General features: G+C 38.9%; 1 protein-coding gene across 1 annotated transcript in view; it reads right to left on the reverse strand.

Moving 5' to 3' along the window:
- Window positions 1-21457, reverse strand: part of Ror (tyrosine-protein kinase transmembrane receptor Ror) — a 316422-nt gene that overhangs the window by 31710 nt on the left and 263255 nt on the right. The window contains exons 3-4 of the mRNA XM_031978279.2: window positions 18584-18794; window positions 17923-18082 (exon numbers count right to left, since the gene is read on the reverse strand). Coding sequence (XP_031834139.1) covers window positions 17923-18082; window positions 18584-18794 — 371 coding nt within the window. The remainder of the gene's footprint in view (window positions 1-17922; window positions 18083-18583; window positions 18795-21457) is intronic.

The following is a 21457-nucleotide window of genomic DNA, read 5'->3' on the forward strand; positions in this document are numbered from 1 at the left end:
CTCTTATTGTTTAGATCTGCCCACGGCTTCCTACTCAGCCTGGATGCATTTCACGCACCGTAGACCGGCAAAATCTTCCGTCCACCCGGCCTGGATCTCGGACCTTTAACGAACCGTTACGCGAAAATACGACCGTATAATACCTGATCGCCGTTCCCTAACTAACATCAGCGCAACACGATTCTCTCCACCGCGTTGGCCGCCCCCCTTCGTTACTTCGTTCATTGCCGTGCCCTCGCGTAACTATTTCGACCAGTCAGAACACCGATCTTCATTGCTCGAGTTAATTACACGCGCGTTCCAGTTTGTTAGTTGAAACTCACGCTGAAATTGTTTGTCGATTTCGTTGCGCCGATCGTGAGTTAATCGATACTACGTTACTGAAATGAAAGAGCTTGCTATAGAGATTTTGCTAATAAACAGCACTTTATTTCCTTTCAATTTCCTTTGCAGTGAATCGCACAATAGCATCTATTATATATTCACTTATTTAGTTACTAAGATTATTTCACTCTTTCCTAACCATTCCTTCCCTTTTATCTTTCTCATAAGTAATACAATACAAATTAGTATTAATCTTTAAGAGCTATTTTTACCGTGAAACTATTAGATTACAAATCTCTATGACTTTATATCTTCAACAATCTCAACTGACATTAGTTAATGAAAACCTCAACAAGAGACCAAAAATAACAAAAACCGTTCAGAACAAGTAGAAACTTCCTCTCAGGTGCATTTTTCTAAAGTTTCCTTCCAACATCGTTACATAAATTTCTACAATCCAGTAATTACATATTACACCGCACACAAACTTAAATAGCCATTTAATCTTATCCCAAAATTACTTCCCCCACCACTAACTTCAAACTTACAATGTGACCCAGTTACATGAACTTTGTACACTTTCGAAACTCCATGGGCGAAAACATATCGGAAAATAAAAACTCTGCCAGCAAATTCACCGAACGATGTTTGCGTTGGTCCGGGCTGCAGGGGGGCTTTGCAGAAATCGCGGTCCAGATAGGAGACGATGAAGATTCATGCGAGATTACGCGAAACGCGAATTGTTAAGTCCCTTAAGCCCGGATTTTCGGGGGCGTGGGTGGCGCCCGGTGCCACGCGAAATCTATACGCGTTTATGGACGATTATGTGGGCCGCTTTTTCGGTTTACGCGCGTGAAAAACCGCGATTCCGCTCCGGGGACGGCAATGATAACGCGTATTTGCACGCAGGGTGCACGGCTCGCTCTGTAAATTGCAAATTTGTTGAAAATATTGCCGGCGCGGAGCGGCGCGGCGAAATCATGATTCCTATCGATCCCGTTCGATTTTTACGCATGAAAAACCGTTCCTCTGGACGCGGAGACCGCGAACGTAGCCCGTTCAAATGAAATTTTATGGTTTTTTTAACATTTTCGATCGGCGGATTTTCGAATGGATCCGGTACGCCGATTTTCAGCTCTAACGAGGAACGCGCCGGACATATTAGCCACTTGTTTATTGCCCGAGCGCGATCCCGCTTTTTATTTTATTTTCGGCAGGTGGCCTCGTGGAAATTTCATGCGCGTGAGCGATATTTAGAGGCGGATGACAATATAAAATTGGTGCAGTTATCTAGTCGCATGGAATGTCTGATGCGTTCGTTTGGAATTTTGACAAATTGTTTTAACAAATTTTAAGTTCCGAAATTCAAGCTTTAATTTTAAGAGGATTCTTAATTTTTCTGTTTCTTCGTTACCGTTTGTATCAAGTAAGACGTACACTCTTCTTCAGTGACAAAGTCAATTAAAAAATGACTATGAGTGTACAAATAAAAAGCTTACCTTAACTCTTGCATGAGCAATCGAAATCTATGGAAACTTTCAAACCTTGTTACAATATCTTTAAAAAATGTTCATCTCTAAATTAATAAACCGACACAACAGCCTTTAAAAGCCACAAAACTTTCAATGAATTCCACAAAAGAAACCCCAGAAAGTGTGCCTGGCCACCGAAACACGCGGCAACGCCGCAGCAACCGAGCTGTCCGGTTCATCCAAGGTGCAGAGTATAACGATCTCCGCGAACAAAACCAACCGCAAAGAAGCCCCGTGCAAGGGGCAGAGAAGCGAGAAGAGATCAAGGAGATTCGCAGTTAGCTACTCACTCGTGAGCCAGTTAGAGCCGAAACGGAATCGGCCGGGTGATCGCCGGTTGCTGTCGACTTCGCGCAGCACGAGGAACCGGAGGAACCGTAAAAAGAAACAGCAGCGATCGTTGGAAACGAGATGATCGCGGGTTACACGCGAAACGAACGCCGATAAGGAAGATCGGCTGAGCGGAATCCTGAAAATGGAGGAGTCGGGCCTGCGACCTTTTAATGAATAAGCTGATAGCGACACCTGGGGAATTATATCGGTAGAGTCTCCGTTACCGTGGAATCGTGTAAGCCGGCGGGAGAAAAGGGGAAAAAAGATCGGATCTTGGAAACGAGCAGGGAGCAACGCGGTGAACGATAACCGCGTAGCCAGGACCTGTTTTATTTTTGTTCTTTCCTTCTTTTTCTAAGTATCCGCCGCTTAACACGGCCGCTTTGAGGTGTCCGCGTGGTCCCGTGTACGTTAATGCGGTGCCCCGGGCCAGGTTTTTCGAGATTTTCCTGGCGAGATTGCGGCTACACGGTTGGACGAATTTTTTTTCGGTTGATCCGTTTCTTTCTTTTTCCATTCTCCTGTTTCATCTGGAAGCATTCGTGCTGGTAATGTTATTAACGGGTAATGACGATAATGATTCCGCGGAGGCGCGACACGAACAATCCCTGCGGTGAGTAATTTTATGGTAATATTTTGTAATGTCTGCATGGTTGATTTACTTGGACTATGAGAGTTTGTATTATCTTTTGTTGATCCGTAGCTTGATTGTTGAGGATGTTTTTTGATGGTTCATAAGAAAATATTTTTTAAAGATCAGTGTTCGAAAATATTTTTAGTATATTTGAATGTAGTTGATTGTACACTAGACTGGATTGAATAATGCGAAGAAGATTGTAGTATTTAAGAAAAATAAATAGAAAATGAAGAAATTAATTTTTTAATATAATAAAGAAATGAAACTTCATAGATCATCTACGATACTTATGTTTATATTAATTTGAAATTTGATAGTTAGATACGAAGATTTTCTGAATGGCAAAGAGACTTAATAAAATTTACAATCTTGATGCACTCCGCGAAGAAAATTCTAAAATAATGTGAACTACATAACTTTTTCGATCAAAAGATATATAGACTTCTCCAAAGTATACATTCGAAAACACAGGGTGTTCGTAAAAAAAATCGTCTGATACATGGCTACTGTGTAAATTAGCACCCGTTACCACAGATCTCCGAGCAAAGATTACGAGGAGCGAGTGGTCCATTAGCGGTTTATCAGTGCAATTTATAAAGTGAAACTCGAAATTATAGATCCAATTTGATACGGTCGAACGGAGGCGGCCGACCGGTCGTCTTAATGGGCCAATATCGAATCACGGGCCACAATTATTCTTTGCCAGGTACGATCACTGGTAATTTATATTAATTGATCCCAAACCGTTCCGAAGTCTTTGCCATTTAAACACCGGTCGTACCGTAATTAATTCGAAATCCCTACCGGAAGAAAAATGCTACTTCCTCGCGGTGTGAGTCCATAATAACTTGCTTGGAGGCGTATGAAACATTTTTAAGGGCTTCACACATTTTCTATAAATAAGAAAATATGATTCTCGAAATGAAAGAGATAAGCGAAATATATTCTTTGTTGAATCAATTCTCAACTGTTCTTTTGAAACACTTTTATGTTTCATTTCTTCTGCTTTTTGCTTCGTTAAAATATTGAATTATTGGTTACTGAAATTACAGTTGCTAAATAGAAAGCAGTAGAAAATTATTATCTTGAAAAAAACATGTTGCCAGAATGGAAAATAGCTATTACACAAGTTTCACGAGTTGTGAAAATGAAGGTGAATTATTTAACACTAGATTTACGGAACGAGCCAATTTCATTCATAATGGATTTTACAAACATTAGTTGGCAAATGTTTGAATTTATTTTGATCGACGCAGTTATGCAAACATGTATCCCAATTGTCTACTTTCAAACCTCTAATTTCCAAAATTTGAATGGACGAATATAAATTTTTCCAATAACGATAGAATGAACTGTACAGTAAATTCCCGTAAATCTAGCGTTAAAAATAATTTGTTTGTTTATCGTGCGTCCACCCTGTCGCAGTTCGAATCTAATAATTTCGACGTCTCAGTGCACAGTGTTCTCAATTCTTCGAGGGCTAATTACGACAGGTTCCGAGGCCCCTGCGGTAGGCGGAGTGTTTAGGCGTCAGCCTAGAGACATCGGGAGTGTAATTTCACACTCGTTGTCAGGTCGAGTGGCTGTGCGGTTGAAACCAAGTGCTTTCACGAGTGCCCCGTCGAACTCAGCCGATTGAAAAGAGTTCTGCGGTCGTCCTTAAATCGCCATCTGGACGGGAACAAGTTTCTGGCGAAGTTGCGCGGGACTCGCGAACGAGTCTTGACAGTTTTCGACGGCTTGTTAACCGATATTGTGAAGCTAGTCACGGCTACCCATTCAATTCAATCGAGAATTACTCACTTTGAGAAGCGCACACCTTGGAGACAATGAAATTAGGATGGCATTTCAGAGACTTTTCGCGTAGAAAATTACATTTTATCGAGCTACTATCATTAACGTTTGATATTGAGTTGTTTAACAGCTATTTTTGGCCATCTTTTCTCAATAATTTCCTCAATAATTATTCACATCTCAATTATATCATATATATTATATTTAACTACAACTTTACTGCTTCTCAAACAGCTACAATTTCACTGTTTCCCGAGCAACCACAACTTAACCGTTTCCAAACAACATCAATATTCTTATTCCCAAATAAATCACTGTCAACTTAAACTACAATCGAATAAAACTCCATCCATCTGCACAAGTTTCAAAGCAGAAAACCAAGAAACTCCGCACGATGAAATAGACAGCGACAGGCGGCGTCCGTAAAAATGGCGGACGCGAGACGCGCGCGTGTGTCCAGGCAAGCCGCGACGAGCCGGGACAAGGCGGTATCACCGGCATTAACGCGCGAAGTAGCGTAACACTGGGTGATAAATTTTGATCGTCGGATAACCGGCAGTTGTCTGCCACTATTAAAACACGCGTCGGACCCGCATGCCGGCTAATTAAGATAAGGCGGAATATTATTAAGATTTAAGTCGCATTCAAATTTCATTCGGGCGTGTGCGTCCCGTGGCCATGGATACGCGGTCCAGCCCCCCTGCCGCGCGAAGGTTTTACCGGCACAGCGCGGTTATCCGAAATTATCCTTGCAACCCCCGGAGGGCGAGTTGTGTGTTTCGAGTGCATTAAACGCACACGAGCGCGCGTAAAATAGGACCCGTCCCCTAACCCCTTTGCACCTGCAGGCCTAGATTGCTCTGCCGCGGCTATAGGTCGTTCCAAGAGTTATCGCGTAAACTTTTCCGAATCGCAAAGGGAGCCTGGCTGAATACGCGTGATCACGTTTATCAGAAGTCTGGAGGGGGCCGAGCTCTCATCCGGCCTGTCTGACGAGAAATTCGTTTCCCGGGAATATTCTGTTACCCGTAGTTACCGTTACAGGTTGATTAAAGCGGCCTGGACCGTGACGAGCCTCGCAACGGCAGGCTTTCGACGTCGGATGTTCACAAAGTTTGAGTTTTCATTTTTAACAGTTCGCATGGACTGGTAGTTCAAATTGAATTTCGTTGAGGATATTCTTTGGGTTTCACTAGGATGATTCTTTGAGTTTCGTTGTAGTATTTCATAATAGAAGAAGCTAAATGGATATTAGGAAATGTTGCTTCGTTTCACTTTTGTCTTCTTGTAAATTAGGGGTCTAGCTATTAGACTATTCCAAGGAGAGATTAACTGTTACAAGCTAATTCAGAATAAGAGAAGAGCACCATGAATTATATGATGGATATATTATAATATTGATCAATTTAAATAATTACTCAAAAATTGTTATGCACATATTTACTATTGAGTTCATCAAACAATTTCACTGCCCATCAGTTACGAAAGGATTCTTCGGCCACGTATCGCCCCGGTAGTGTTTAAACGGCGCATAACTTCCGATGAATACCCAAAATAGTTTCTTCTCGATAAATTTCACCGCTGTGTTGCCCCCAGTGAAGCATTCTCGGTGAGAAAGAACCCCGATAAACACCGGAAACGAGTCGCTGAGAGGATACCATCCACCTAGGTGGGATGCTCGACGAGTTTGCCGATAAATTTGTTAACAAATTTCAAGCGGTATAATTAGAGACAGTTCGTCTAGCGTATCATTAAACCAAGATACCTCTCGTTAAGCACGTCCACGGTGAAATTGAAGCATCCAGCTGGAGCTCGCGCGCGCCGGCCAACTTTCGCATAAAGTTAAATCCGTGCCCCAGGCGCAAAAGCGTCTTCGAGCCAGGCGTGACTGAACCGGTGATTCGAGATAAGCTCGACCTTTACCGTGTACATACTCACTACCTTACGGCCCGCTTTCGCCGTGCTCGACCTCCATTGTGTGTCTATTAAGTCAATAATTCAAATATTTTCTTCTCCTCTTTTTTCCGATACTGGAGATCAACATTCAGCGAACTGTTTGGAACAAATATTTACCTAGGTTGAACGAATTCTTTCATAAGTAACTATTCGTGTAGCAAATTATTCTGTTTATTTATTGGTAATAGTTTATTTTCATTTAATCGAGGAATTTATTAAATTGTTATTGTTTTTAATGGTGCACCGAGTACAATCTTCTATAAATTGGAACTTGGAATGTCTACATTGCTTCGATTAATGATAGAGTATTTCAAAGGAAATTTCTTTTCAAGGTCCGAATGATTGTTAGCAATGGAAATTACATTATAGATTAAGTTTTATTCATCTCTCCAATAAGTAGTTTCATAGATATCCCAAAAAGCAACACTAAAATTGCTAAACCCACTACTTTCAATCGATTACACGCAACCATACTGAGGACAAAACTATTCTACTTAATTTAACACTAAAACTATCGAGAAGAATAACTAATTTTTTAAAATTCTCCTATACAAACTTTAAAAGTTCATATATTGAGATTTCTATTAATCCCTTACTTTACGGTTCCTTTCTCAACTGTGATCGGTGCACTCAGCTTGTAATTAGCAATCTATTGAAAAAAGAGAAGAAATCTAGATTCATCCTGTCTGTGTTTGCTTTAAAAAATAGTAATTGATAACGAATAAATAGTATTTCATTTGAATTTGAAATTGTGTTTGAAATCTTCACCACGAGTCTCACGCGATATTATAAGCTAAGAGGTTAATTCACAGTTGTGTTTCCATATTGTTGAAGCAATTTTTCTGGTAATTTTTCAGAGAAACATGTTATATCTTCAATAATAGCAAAAGGAATCAGGAATAGGTAATTTTGACCTGACTGGTAGTTCTAATGTTACGAATACACTCGTCAAAAACGAGTCGAGGACGGGTAAAAACCGGCTAATCCAACCCTCATCCCTTAGACCAGCCTCCGAGCGATCACCTAACTTTGCCCGAGCAATAACTTGGTCCCACGACGTGGTCCGGCCACGTCTTATTGCCAAATATCCTTTGATTAACGCATTCAAGCGACGGGCGCGGTCGCAACTTGCACTCGAAACTTCCGGCCGAAGTTTCCGGCTGGCGGGTGGCCGTACGCAAGATGAGGGACGGGGGCGGCGCGAGGAGAGTTTCTAGGTAAGCTACTTAATCGTGCCTGACTGTAAATCGTCGCGCGAGCTGGTTGCAGCGTAGCCGATATTTCGCAGATAGTCGTTAAGCCCGGTCGCGGCAAATGTATTTTCCGGGCGCGCATTGTTGCGTGCCCACGGAACCCCATAAATTACGCCGTTAACCGTTCTTAAGTTCGGCCCTTGTCGATTGAGGCCGTTCCGCAGCCGCCGCGGAGCGCACCCCAAATTGGTTCACTCGAGTCGCTTGATTAATCGGGGAAAATGGAGACGCGGAACGCCGCGCCGCTCCTCGGAAAATTGCGGCCGCGAAGCGTTCCCGTGAATTTATCTCGTCGGACTGCGGAACATAGCGAAATCCCGTGTGAATTCCAGATATCTTTGAATTATTTATTGAAAGTTAAAGTGGACTGTATTAGCTAGCGTTAGAGTTCGACTATGTGGCGACTTTGGTCGTTAAAATTAAATATACAGAGGAAATGTATGAAAAAATTGAAATTGGTTTTGAGTCTATGGAGTCTCCTTGCTGTCTACTTGACGATTTGTTGTAGAACTATTGTCGTTGAAAAGATGGGAGTGTTTTCGACTTCCAGAAATCTTAGGAGTACAAAGAATGAAATCTTGTTGGTAGAAGAATGCATAGAAATTTGAAAAGGTTTTAGATAGGCTATGACTCCTCATATTGTATTGTAGACTTCTTCGATGCATTTAGAACCTTTGCCAATAGGATCCGTTAAAGAACTTTTTGAAAATCGTCGCTGCTTGAATGTGGTTTTGAATCTCTGACACCCTGTTTGATGAATGGATACCGATGTTTTGGAAGTTGTTCTAAAGAAACTGGGAGCTAACTGAAACAGCGTTAATTTCTCGGTCTATAATGTCGTGTCAAAAGCATCTTGACACTAGAACTTTTCAACCATTGATATTTTAAAAGTACCAAACATTCGAAATGATTTTCAAACCGAATAATGCAAGACCTCCAATGTATGTCAATAATTCTTCCAACAGCGCCAACACATTTTTTCAACAAAACTACATCGAACACGATCAAAACTTCCTAATCCACAAATGCAACAACCCCAAATCCCATTGACCACAAAAGAAACTACCCCAATCCTTAGCAGACACCTAGGAACACTGAAAAATAGCAAATCTATTCCCTATCTATCAAAGAAAACCACACTGAAACCCATCCACGATAATTTCCTTTCTCCCGAATGATTCTCCATTCAATATGTATCCCCGTCGGAAAAAGTTCCTCTCGCAGTATGGCGCCTCGGGGTCGTACATTTTCTAAAATTACAAAAGCTATCGGCGGCACGGTATCTCGAGGCGCGCTCTCACCGAAACCGACGTGTATGCGCAACTCATTGTATCATTGTACGCGATTCGATATCGCGAACCGAAACTTCCCGAGAACCTCGGTACTCTCTCCCTTCCTCTGCTCCTCCTACTCCCTTTCTCCTTCCTTCTTTCCCTCTCTCACTCTCTCTCTTTCTCTCTCTCGCTCCTCCCTATTTCTCTCCACCCACTACTAAATAACCGCACGAAATCACGTCGGAATCGGGTGTGGAGGCTTTTCACCAAGGTCCGCCACATCCTCTTACGTTGCAGCTGCTGCAACGATAGAATCTTGGCCTCTCCACCGTTGAATACGTTTCGCGCTTATCTATATATGATTACACGTCTATGTAGTTTGAAACTCGGCTTCCTTCTCGCCCGTTTCCCTGCCCCTCCGCTCAGTTTCTCCCGGCACACCATTCCACCTTTATCGAATCTCTTTCCGCAGACGCCTCGGATCCTCCTTCACCCGACCGCCACCCTCCCCGCCCGGATTCCCGATTAATTGGATTTTTAATTAATTTTTATTACACGCCGCGCGAAACCTTTGAGTCGTTCGTTAAAATCGCGAAATTCAGCGAGAAGCGGCAGCTAAATATTTCATCGTGGACGTTAAACGGAGCAGATTCGCTCCGCTTTAAGGGTGGTTTTAGTGTCAGCGATTTTCCTACAGGAGACGAGATTGTATATTCATTTCGAGATCGCATGTTTGCCGAGGAGATTTCGTATTCATGCTCGCGAAATAATGTTTCTCTTTGATTTATGGGGATCGTGCGATGTTCACCGTTATTACGTTTAATTCGGCATTTTTATTTATTCGGCCCGCTCGATTCGGGAACTCGTGTTTCGCTTGAGTGCGCTTCGATCAATTGAACCGATGAACTTTGATTCGCGCGTGGCAAAAGCACGACTGATCTTCGAGAATTATGAAATTTCGTAAGTTACAAATTCTGTAAGTTGTCTGTTGATTATCATGAATTACAAAATCGTTTTGTGAATTCTAATAGCCTGCGAAATGTTTCGAAATTAATTTCCAATTCGAATTAAATTGATTGTATAGGATAATATGTATTCATTATACTGTGTTAACTGTAATTATTACTTATTACCTAATCATTGAAATCAATTATCATTAAATCAACTGATTAATTCATTATTAAAATACTGTCGACACACGTGAACTCCAATTATCACAATACCATTCAATTGATAAATTGTAAATTTCGAGATTTCCACGATTTCACCTTCAATTTTTCCACGTTTCCTTGTCCTCTACTTCATATTTCCTCGAGTTTAATATTTCGAGAAACGCGGCGCCCCGAAGAAAATTACTTTTTATCGTAATACAGGAACACGTGCCTTAAAACTGGATTTCATTTCGCTCGGTCGTAGGGCATCGGGGATTCTAATATTCGGCGGCTTGGCCGGCGAGCGCGACGAAGACGTTTCCAACGTTTCATAAAACCCGTTGAAGATTCTTGTTTCGAGGCTGGAATTCCGCGTCGTCGGGACCACCGACAGGTGAATAATCGAAAAAGTTCGCCCGTCATCGCTGGAATGCATTAACGTCGCACGGTGGCTGCGACAGGAATGCGTTTCCGGCCGCGTTCCGTGGCTGTTGTCCTTGCTCAATGGCTGTTCCAGTTATGGACAAGTTGATGCACGTGAAACCGAGAATAGCAGGAGGTTTTAATAGAGAGAAATTCAAATACAGTCGGATTGCAGTCCCGAGCACCAGGGAAATCAATACGAAGGAAATGAAGCGGACTCCTGTTATAGTCTTTCGCGTTAGAGTTTGCTACCCCTGACGTGCTCGCCGCAGACTGACTACGATCGCAATTTTTCGGGAGCGAACGAAAATTTATTTCAAAATTTTTGCTATTCCCGTTTGTCAGTGTGCACAATGGGACTGGACATTTCCGAGGATATATTTCACCTTGGGGAATAAAAAATTGGGGAAAAGTTGTTTCTCGCTTTCATCGATGTCGCCCATGAATTTATAGTTTCAATGAAATGTTATTTATAGATTACTAAAATTCCCTTTTCAGTCAAATTGTTAGTTAATCAAATACATTTTTCATTCAACTCTTTTTCTCCTGATTCTGTATCCCTTTATTTTTAATGACTCAAAAATGGCTTTCAATGAAATTTGTCTAATTCACATGAGATTTTGATTCAGCAAAGAAAGACAAGAATGATTTGAAAATTTCCAAAAGTATTACAGTGATCAAAATAATTTCGATTAATTACGTGGAAAAATATTCTCTTCGGAATTAAACTTTTTATTTGAGACACATTTTGCGTCATTAAAAGTATCGGGAAATACTTTTCGTTGGCAAAGTGAATGGAACACCCTGTACGCCCGCTAATTATGGTCGAGTAATATTTTAACACCCTGCTCGGAGGATTTTCGCGTGCACATTCTCGGCGTCGCGTCGGATCTCCGAGGAAGGGTCGCCCGAAAATTGTCCATGGCTCGCTTAAACAATCCCCGGCGAAACTTTTTCAATTATTCCTGCAAAATAGCCGGATCAAAGTTGCCGGCCGGCAAGGTAGATTAATAATTCCGGGATTAATTAAAATTCAGTTATGACGGTGTGAAATAAGGGGCAGTCGACCGAGAGGATCCGTGACGAATCGATACCCTGCTCCGGGGGGTGTGGGATGAATATAATCGTGAATTAATCGAATCACCCGGACACGTGACGTATCAAATTCGGGAATATCATTTTAATTATCGCCCCCGGAACAAGGGCTCTCCCCTTACCGCTGTGCATTAGACAACCGAAAAAGTTTATGGGGTTTTTGGGAGTAATAGAAGAATTATATTACTAAATTATTATATTCTTATATTGTTATATCGTTATATCGTTATATCGTTATATCGTTATATCATTACATCATTATATCATTATATATTATATTTATTAGAACCTTTTCACATCATTCAAATCTATATTCTTTAAAAGTTCTAAATATCTACTTCTTTGTCACTCCCTACATTATTATATTATATTATAAATACAAGAATTTATAATTAAAAAAAGTTTTATTAATTAATTGTAATGATCACGTTCGCAGTCTACTATAATAAAATTTCTATTATTTCTTTTAATCTGCCGAAGATCGCGTGAATTTCCTTGCTTACCAAATACTTTTTGTTCCTCGTTCGTTTTAGTCACAGTCGTTCGTACGTTTACTATCGGCGCAAATAAACCTCGATTGTAAATAATCGTCGCCGAACGAGGAACGCTTCCAGGCGGAATTATATGAAAAATTATCGACAGTTCCTTGAATATTCATCGGTCGCTCTGAATACCCGATCAGCTTGAAAATTTTACGGGGCCGCGCATTATTATGCAAAAAGTTCGAATAATATTCATGATGTCGGATACACCGCCGCGCCACGCCGCTGACGTAATATCACGTCCTTGTATAATTTGCAGCTGGTGATGACCGGCGATGCGTGCGATATTGTTATGTCTTATATTTGCGATTCAAAATGAGTCCCCAGGTGAAATTGGTTTCATCTGGCAGATCAAACGAACTTGTTTCGGTACCTTTACATTTTAATCGCGCGGCTGGAAATTTTCTGCTCGGATTTATGGGTAGCGAAGTGTCTAAATGGTTGAAAGGATAATGGATTTATGAATACTGAATTTTTCAGCCACCATCTGTGTTTTCGTTTTCCTGTGATACGTATTCAGCTTTAGAAAAGGAAAAATTTATTAGCCGTTGGTGTATTTAAATTGACCATAAAATACTTGGTTACTATTTTGTGAATTATTATTAATTCTATCAATATCGAAGGTGTATTATGATTGATTGATTTTTAATTCTTCAGATCTTTTGCAGCAAAGATTGTGTGTATGAAATGTATTTGACATTGAGTACATTATCTCAGTTTAAGAAATTGAATGTTGTCATTAAATTGTACACGAACGAAATATAATGACTATAAACTAAGAATATAATATCCTTCAGACTATGTTTTATAATCTAATCTTATTTGAAATTTAATAGATTCAAGTTTCTATATGAAAATAATATTTTAGCTTCATTATGCAGAACTTGAGATTGCTCACTGCTGTCAGTTTGTTTTATATAAGAAAAAGTTCCTTCATTTTAGTTATTCAGTTGCTCCGGCCACAAGCAAATTCTACGGCATATCTCTTGTGACAGGTTCAGTAAACATGTGAGAAATCCAGGAGAGAAGGTCGGACAGGGGTTTTGGGTAACTGAGTGTTCAGGCTGTTCGTTAAAAACCTGGAGGCAACAGGAATAAGTGAATTAGGAAGGTGCGAGGCCAGACGTCCTTTTAGGGCGGCCATTTACCTTCCCCAATTTTCCATCGTCACCGTGTCCCCATCTCTATTACCGCCGAGAAAGAAGACGAAGACAGGTCTGGGGGTGTCTGGTCTTGTAGTCATGAAAACCTTTGCCACGGATGAAGAACGGAAAATTGTCTTTTTTCAGCCAAATCAGAACGATGAAAAAGATACTCGGAAAAGAATTAAGCCATGTTCTCTTGGTCACCATTTGTAAACTGTACTTTTTTAATACATTCGTTTCTGCAACTGTGACACTTTGAAGGTAAGACGAAGTTTCATCCGTGATAAAATAAAATACGAATTACTGAATAATTATAATTTATCTATAATTTTAACATTCAACTTAACCACATATTTCACCAATTGTTGCTCTATGTAAGTACAATCTTAATTCTTTTCAACCGTCCTCAAATAAATTAGTAAAGTGCCACATTAAACTATTGTTAAATCAATTAAGACAGAAAAACTGAGTTCGAGTAGCTAATAGCCATATTAAGTTTAAATCCAATTAATTATAAACAGTTTTATACATTTAATTTTACAATTAATTTTTTACATTTCAATGGCCACTCCCAATAGATACAAAAGTACAAAATTCAATATTACCTATTAAGCTCTGTATAATGCATCAATATGTGAAATATTGAAACAAAAGAAGCCTTTTAACCCTTTGCAGTCGGAAATCTTTCACTAGAAATATTCAACACTTTCCAATGAGTTATAGATGACATCCTTTAAAACGAATTGAATGAGGGAATACACATAAGTTAAAAAACAAAGTTATTATTTCAATATTTCACATGCTCGTAGATTATAAGAAGCTTACTATTACACGTAAGACTTTATGATTTTGGTATATAGAATCATATGGTGAGTGGGAGTCACCTCTTGAGAGCAAAGAGTTAATCTATGTGCGATTTCTCATTAAGATGCTTTCCAAAAATGCAGTTTGCATCTCATCAGAATGTGTTAAAAATAATTCGAGTGAAATACTTTTTGAAAGGGTTAATAAACAGTGATGGGTATCAATGACCTGTCCAAAGCGATTAGTGCGAGCAGCGACCCTCAGCATCCCTGAAAAATGTGAAAAATCCCTCGGTACGGCCCACTGTCGAACGCTTCTTCGATCAGGCAGTCTTTCACCGGTCAACCCTTGACAAGAACGGCGCGCGTCCCGGCACGGATCATTCCGTTCCACGCCACTTAGACGGGTCAGCCTGACCCCCTGGTAAGCGACACCTCGCCATAAAAGCCCGTAGGTTCGACGACACCCGCTCGCTCACCGTAAACTCGTTCCGATCGTGTACCAGCGGCAAACAGTTTCGACACGGCTTATTAGGCTTGCCCTGAATAATTGAGCACCGTGTTAATTAACTCGACTTCTCACCCCTTCGAATTAAACACCGGGGTGGAGTGAGGAGCGCCCCGCGAGAATCGGCCGATTAACCCTTTGTGGACGAGGATTTTTAAAAGCGATAGAAGCCCTTCATGTAGAAAAATACATTGGGAATAGAAATATTCGATTATTTCTTTGAAAAAGGTTTTCGTAGAACAGTAAATTAGGTATTGGGCTTTTAGATGCTAATACATAAGAAAACTATATACTGATCTTTCATCATTTGCAAAACTAAAGTGTCAGAAATCCTTTTCATAAGAAACTGAATTAGAGATTGAACTACTAGATAGTAGAAAACAAGAATACTATGTATTGCTGATCCCTTATTGTCTACACAATTAAATCCCACGATTGCAACGTCTAATTGCACACGCCTAATCAATGCGCAAGGAAAGTAACAGCAAATACACAGAATAAACAAAGTTCTAATGACAAAACAAGTTTCCATCTTTGCACAACCGTCACTTGATCCGACCGCATTCTTTTACTCCAGCCCAGCACGAACCATTTTTCATATCTCCAACGTCAAAGATAAAGCAAACAGATCCACACAAAGAACCCACGAAACTTCCCTTCGAACTTCATTATCATTTCCATGTCACTCTCCGCCATATTTACCATAAACGAAATTCTCAGTTTAAACGTCACCTCGTCCGAAGTGACGTTGACTATTTCAGTCAGCGCGGAGTGAGCTGAACGCACCTCCCCTGCGTCACTCAAAAAGAGCGAAAAAAAGACGCAAAGAAAAAAGAAAAAAAACCGGCGTCGGGGGTGTTGAAACGGGAAAGAAGTTCGAATCTTCTGACGGGTGGAGGGAGTTTGACTTGCAGAGTGCTAATATTAAAGTTCCTCGTCGCTGAGGGGTTGGAAAGCGTAGCCGGCCACCGGTCCGCGGATAGAGGGTTGCAAAATCGGCGGGGAGGGGGTGGGGACAGACGAGTCTTGGACGTTTTCTTCGCGCATCGGCGTCGATTAGATTAGAATTTGTTAGGGGTGTCGCCCGGTAACTTCGTCAGAGGAACGCTGTCAGTTTTGTTTCATCGCTCCCGGGCACAAGAGCTTTTTGGCAAAGTTTAGCGCACCGAAATTCCGCTTCGAGACACGGGAAAACTTTCTAGCTGAATACCGACTTATGAGGGACGACGTGGCCCAATGGAGGCGGGGGATGATGGACGACGCTGAATTAGCCGCAACATGTGCAGTAATACACGTGGATTCGATTTCTCTTTTTGTTAAATCGGTGAAAAAGTATGGGCGTATTTTTAATTCAACCCCTTAACAAACCCTTAATACTAGATTTAGGGGTATTTATTGTACACTTCGTTCTATCGTTCTTGGCAAAAATGATAGAGCTTTATTTACATTTCAGGAATTAGAGGTTTGACAGTAGAAAATTAGGATATGTTTGTGTAACTGTATCAATTAAAATTGACACAAATATTTATTAATAATGTTTATAAACTTCGATATGAGTGAAATTAACTCATTCCGTGAATCTAGTGTTAATGCAATTATTTTTCTTGGTGTGCAGCGTTATATACGAAGTTTAAGTTAACTACTGTTAGCATAAAATATTTATAAGATTTATAAAATATCCATGTAAAATTGTTACCATTCAAATTTTCCTAACAAAAGCTTTTCGTTTATGTACGTCGATTGCCATGGTGCTTTCAAATTACTTGAAAACAATTAGGATCATTCAGGAGGAAATAGGTATATTTTCATTGGAATGCATTTAAATGAAAGCTAACAGAACCGGAGCAACAGGTTCCATTGCTAAATAAACTTTCATTCATTTCTTAAAAAAATGATCAAGAAGAATTAACATTACAAATGCAAAGATACGAATTATAATTGTATCGATCGTTTGCGAAAGAAAATTGAACTGACCAACTCCGCCGGAATTACTCTGCAATTTAATCAGTTTACCTAAACTATGTAACAATTGTTCTCGAACAACAAGAAGCTTTCTCCATTTATACTAAAGATAATATACAACTGGATTTAAGAGTGTTATATATTGTACTAATATTAATTCATTTTCTCTACTCTTATTGTAAGCATGAAACGATACTAATTATCGTAATTAATATTAAACCAAAAATTTACACTAACATTAAAGTTTCATTGGTTATTGCTTTGCGAATGGGGAACTCGCCACGAGAATTTCGATGTATACTTTTTTCTTTCTAAGTCGAATCTCGCCACCCGAGGGAATCAATTTCCCTTCAGGTTCACGGCGTGCAGACGTCAAAGGGGAATTTCGATGAGTCGAATTGACAGTTTTACGATCCCCCCTCCCCCCAGAAGCTTCTTATATTTCGTTCGTCTCCAACGGAGATCAGGAAAAGCTTTTCTTCGTCATCACGGATACTTGTCAAAGATCGAGATCCGTTCCCTCATCGTCTTAATTCGAGCATGGATACCGAGGAGCGAGCAAGTGGCTTGCTCGAGTGTACAAATTAGCAAGCTTCAGCGGATTTGAAATCAAAATTAATTGATCGTATGATGCGCTATAACGATATTAACTACGTTTTACATTATAAAGAAAAATAACAGAAAATATTTTATAAAAATGTAAGAATCTTTCGCTCGTGGTTGCTACCGGCTTTTCGTAGTTGAAAAACATAAAAATAAATATTTATATTATTATAAACGAAAATAAATCATTTTCTCGTATATTATTGGCAAAATTAAGCTTGTATAATGTGTATATTAATTAAAAAATGTTAATTACAAAATATCATCTACAATTGTAATTTGAAAATCTAGAATATACATTCTTTAAAGGACAAATCTCATTCGGAATAAATAGAAAATACCAGTGGAGAATATAGAATATAATTATCTTTCATCCCTCATTTTAAGGGGAAATAAATGTGTAGAATAAAAGTTCATTGTACTAAAGTGAAATGGACATAAAAGAAATATTTTATTCCACGTTCGGTATTCATTCTTCCGTGATGTAAATTAACGAACGAGAAATAGTGAAATAAATTGAACACGTAAAATAATATTGTCGTCGTTCCAGCGGCGTTCGACAAAAATTGAAAATTGTCTCTACTCACGATGCCGGCTTTTAGAGGAGTCGACGCGGAGCGTTCCCTCGCTTTGTATTTGATCTTTGCCATTTGTGACGCGGCAAGTGTAGAACCCTACGTCGGAAACGTCCAGATTGATGATCTTCAGCCGACTGCCGGCGGTGTTCTTCGCGGCGTGCTCGTGCGTCTGGAAATTCGAAATGTCACGTTAAAATAATTGAATAAAATAACGTTAATATTGCAATTACTAAAAGTGTTAATATCTGTAAAATCGAAATGTATTAGAATATGTCCTATTTTTCTAATATCCATTACGAACATTTTTGAATATACCTTATTGAACTAATAAAAATTCCATACTTCTGCTTTCTTTAGAAATTATTTCTTCGACTTAATCACTTTCACATTTTTTAACGCAATGGCTAGATATCTTTTCTACTTTTGCATTAAAATATATGTTGGGAATTGTTATTCGTAATTAGAAAAAGATCGAAAGAGTAATAAACTACGTAATATTTATGTAATCGGATTGACTTTCGAATTAATTGCGTCCTTAATTTGTTAAGATATTTTGAATCTTTAAGTGTTATGAAAAATTTGCTAATAGTACATGTTTCTTTTTTAATCATTTCAAATATATAGATTAATCGAGGAGCAGAGGGTTAAGATAATTTTCTCAATGACATACTTGCGCATGGATCTTCTTAATAGTGATTTTCGGCCGTTTCTCCTCAAGGGGTGCTTCGTTCTTGAACCACTTAATCCTGGTTGGTGGTGGATCGCCGACCACTTCGCATCTCATATGAGCCACCGCACCAGCGTCCCTCGTAATATTTGTTAGGGTTCGTATAAATTTCAACGTGCCACTCTTGGACCCTGATGTTGCTTCCACGTCAGTTCTGCAAATAAAAAATTAATATCAATTACCAATTAAAACATACCATCGCTGGCCAACATTATTTATTCAATCGTTTCAAAAAAACGAGAAATTTTTTAATTTGTTTCTAATGTAAAAATAACATAATAATAACATAAAACTATATCTGAAAATATAACATTGTTATTTAGGTCCATATGTAATAAATAAGAATGAATATAATAAACGAAACATACGATATTAGTAAAAGTAATGATCATTAATTTATATCATGTTTTTCGTTAAAAATGAAAAATAAAAAAGGAAAAAGTGAGATTCGAGTTTAATGGAATTCAAACTTCTCAACAGCGAGGATGAACGTTCGTCGAACACCCGTTAGAGGATCCTCATTGAAATGTATGAGCAACATGTTGTCGCGAGAAATTGACCAAAGAACGTTCAGGACGAGGGTTCAATTTTTTATTGGCTGTCAGTTTACATGCTCCGTTTAGCATGATTACAGGCATAGGAGCGTACGACATATGAAAATTCAACGATTATTATACTTGTATCCATATTTTTATAGTGTGCGAGTTTCTTTCCCCTCGGACATATTCGTTCCTCGACATCGAGAATTTGTAACGATCCGTGTAATGGAGTTGCAGTACATGTACAGTACCGCTTAAAAACATGGGTCGATTAAATATTCTTCACTTGTTATCTTTAACGAACAACGCGATCCTGATTCCAAGCAATAAAACCTTAAACCTATCAACGTACATGTATGAAAACTCGATATGCAGAATCGGAATACATTTTTCTATACCTTGGTTCATTAAAAGTTAAGAATAATATGAATTTCCTAGATATTAATAAAATAGAGATAACAATACAAATTTTACCAATTAACTGCCAGAAATCGAAGCAAACAAATGTGTTCATTGCATCGAGAGTTCTATTACATTGCAAATAAACTGAAAACTAGAATATGTAACAGTACTTGGAGCAATATTTTTATTTTATTGAATGTTGAGAGTACACTGTGAATTAACTTTACGATTTAACTGTTATAAACTATGTCTAAAGGATGTTAGGAACAATTGTTAATAATATTGACAGTAATAATAATATTAATAATATTGATAATGATAATAATGTTATATCAATAATATTAATAATATTAGTAGTAATAATAATATTGTATTAATAATATGAATAATATTTATACTAATAGTAATAATAATATTGTATTAATAATATGAATAATATTTATACTAATAGTAATAGTAATATTGTATTAATAATATGAATAATATTGGTACTAGTAGTAATAATAATATTGTACTAATAATATGAATAATATTAATACTAATAGTAAGAATAATGGTTAACATGACGTACAAAACTGAATAAATTCCTTAATTCGTTCATTTAACGGACGTCAGTGGGATTGAATTTGCGGGGAATATAACGGACACGCATAACAATGTCAGTGTTTGCGATAAACTAGCATGGTCCAGGGATGCCCTGGAGGCTCGCGTTACCACCCACACGTAAGATCGATAGCTAGAGTAATTTCATCCAAGCCCGCTGCTAACAACGTAACTTTAAAATGGGGATCATTAAAGGAGCTGGCTTTTATCGGGCGCGGCCAGTGAAAGTTTCATCTGATTGACAAAGGAATTTTGATTAAGCCAATGACACAGAGATATCGGGAGAAGAACCTGGAACGAGTGCTCCTCCATCGATCAAATGTCTCTTTGATCTTTTTAATCCAATACTTTTGGGAACCTACGGTTTTATTACTTGTTCCATACCCTGAAATGAAGGATCGGTAATTAAAATAATCCTTATTAAAATATTCGATAATTAAGTCGAGAATTTATCTCCCATAAAAATTTAATTACCTAGAGAACTTTGGATAGGTATTAAAAACATTAATTTCGTTCACCGATGTAAGAATGAAAGCAATTAATAAATCTAACAAGTTTTCTGTTACGTTAAGAAGTTGAGCAATTATTTTACCTTATAGAACTGACAATAAAAGATGACTACTCGTTTTTGAAGATGTACGAACGCAATTAGAAGTCTCAAAAAAAGGACACTTAATAAATAAAAAATTGTCTAATATCTCATAAAACTAAGTAGTAAAAGATAAAACAAATTTACTACGTTTTCTGGTAATTAAGGCCAAAGACCTTCACGGTTGTCAACATTTTATGTTTACTTTCTACACTGAAACCTGAAACAATTATATTCTGACTGAAAATAAGATATCCATTCTATAGAAATAAATTAATAAACAAATACCCATTAAGGTGGCACCATTTGCGGATTAAAACAATAGAAAAGGAAGAAGAAACTTAAAGTATATTCAATTATCGGAAAAAAATTCTTCAGAAAGACAGTGAACAATAATTGCGGTGTCGATAATTCTGTGGAAAGTGTGCGGAGGAGCCGCGACGAATCGACAGGAAACTGCTCGGTGGAAGTCGCAGTCAATTGCGACTTCCGGCCGATCCGTAGAGTGCAGGGAGCGTAATCGTGTATATTCGGCCAATATAAATCGGCCGGGGGCGGACGTGGCCGGTGGACTGTCGCGACTAGAATATTAAGTATGAATATGTTAATGTGCCGGGGGCGCACCCTACTCTTCTCACCCTCTCGCGGCCCGCGAGTAAGGGTGCATTTATACTATCCATTCGG

This window comes from Nomia melanderi, chromosome 1 (genome assembly GCF_051020985.1).
Source record: "Nomia melanderi isolate GNS246 chromosome 1, iyNomMela1, whole genome shotgun sequence".
Lineage (NCBI taxonomy): Eukaryota > Metazoa > Arthropoda > Insecta > Hymenoptera > Halictidae > Nomia > Nomia melanderi.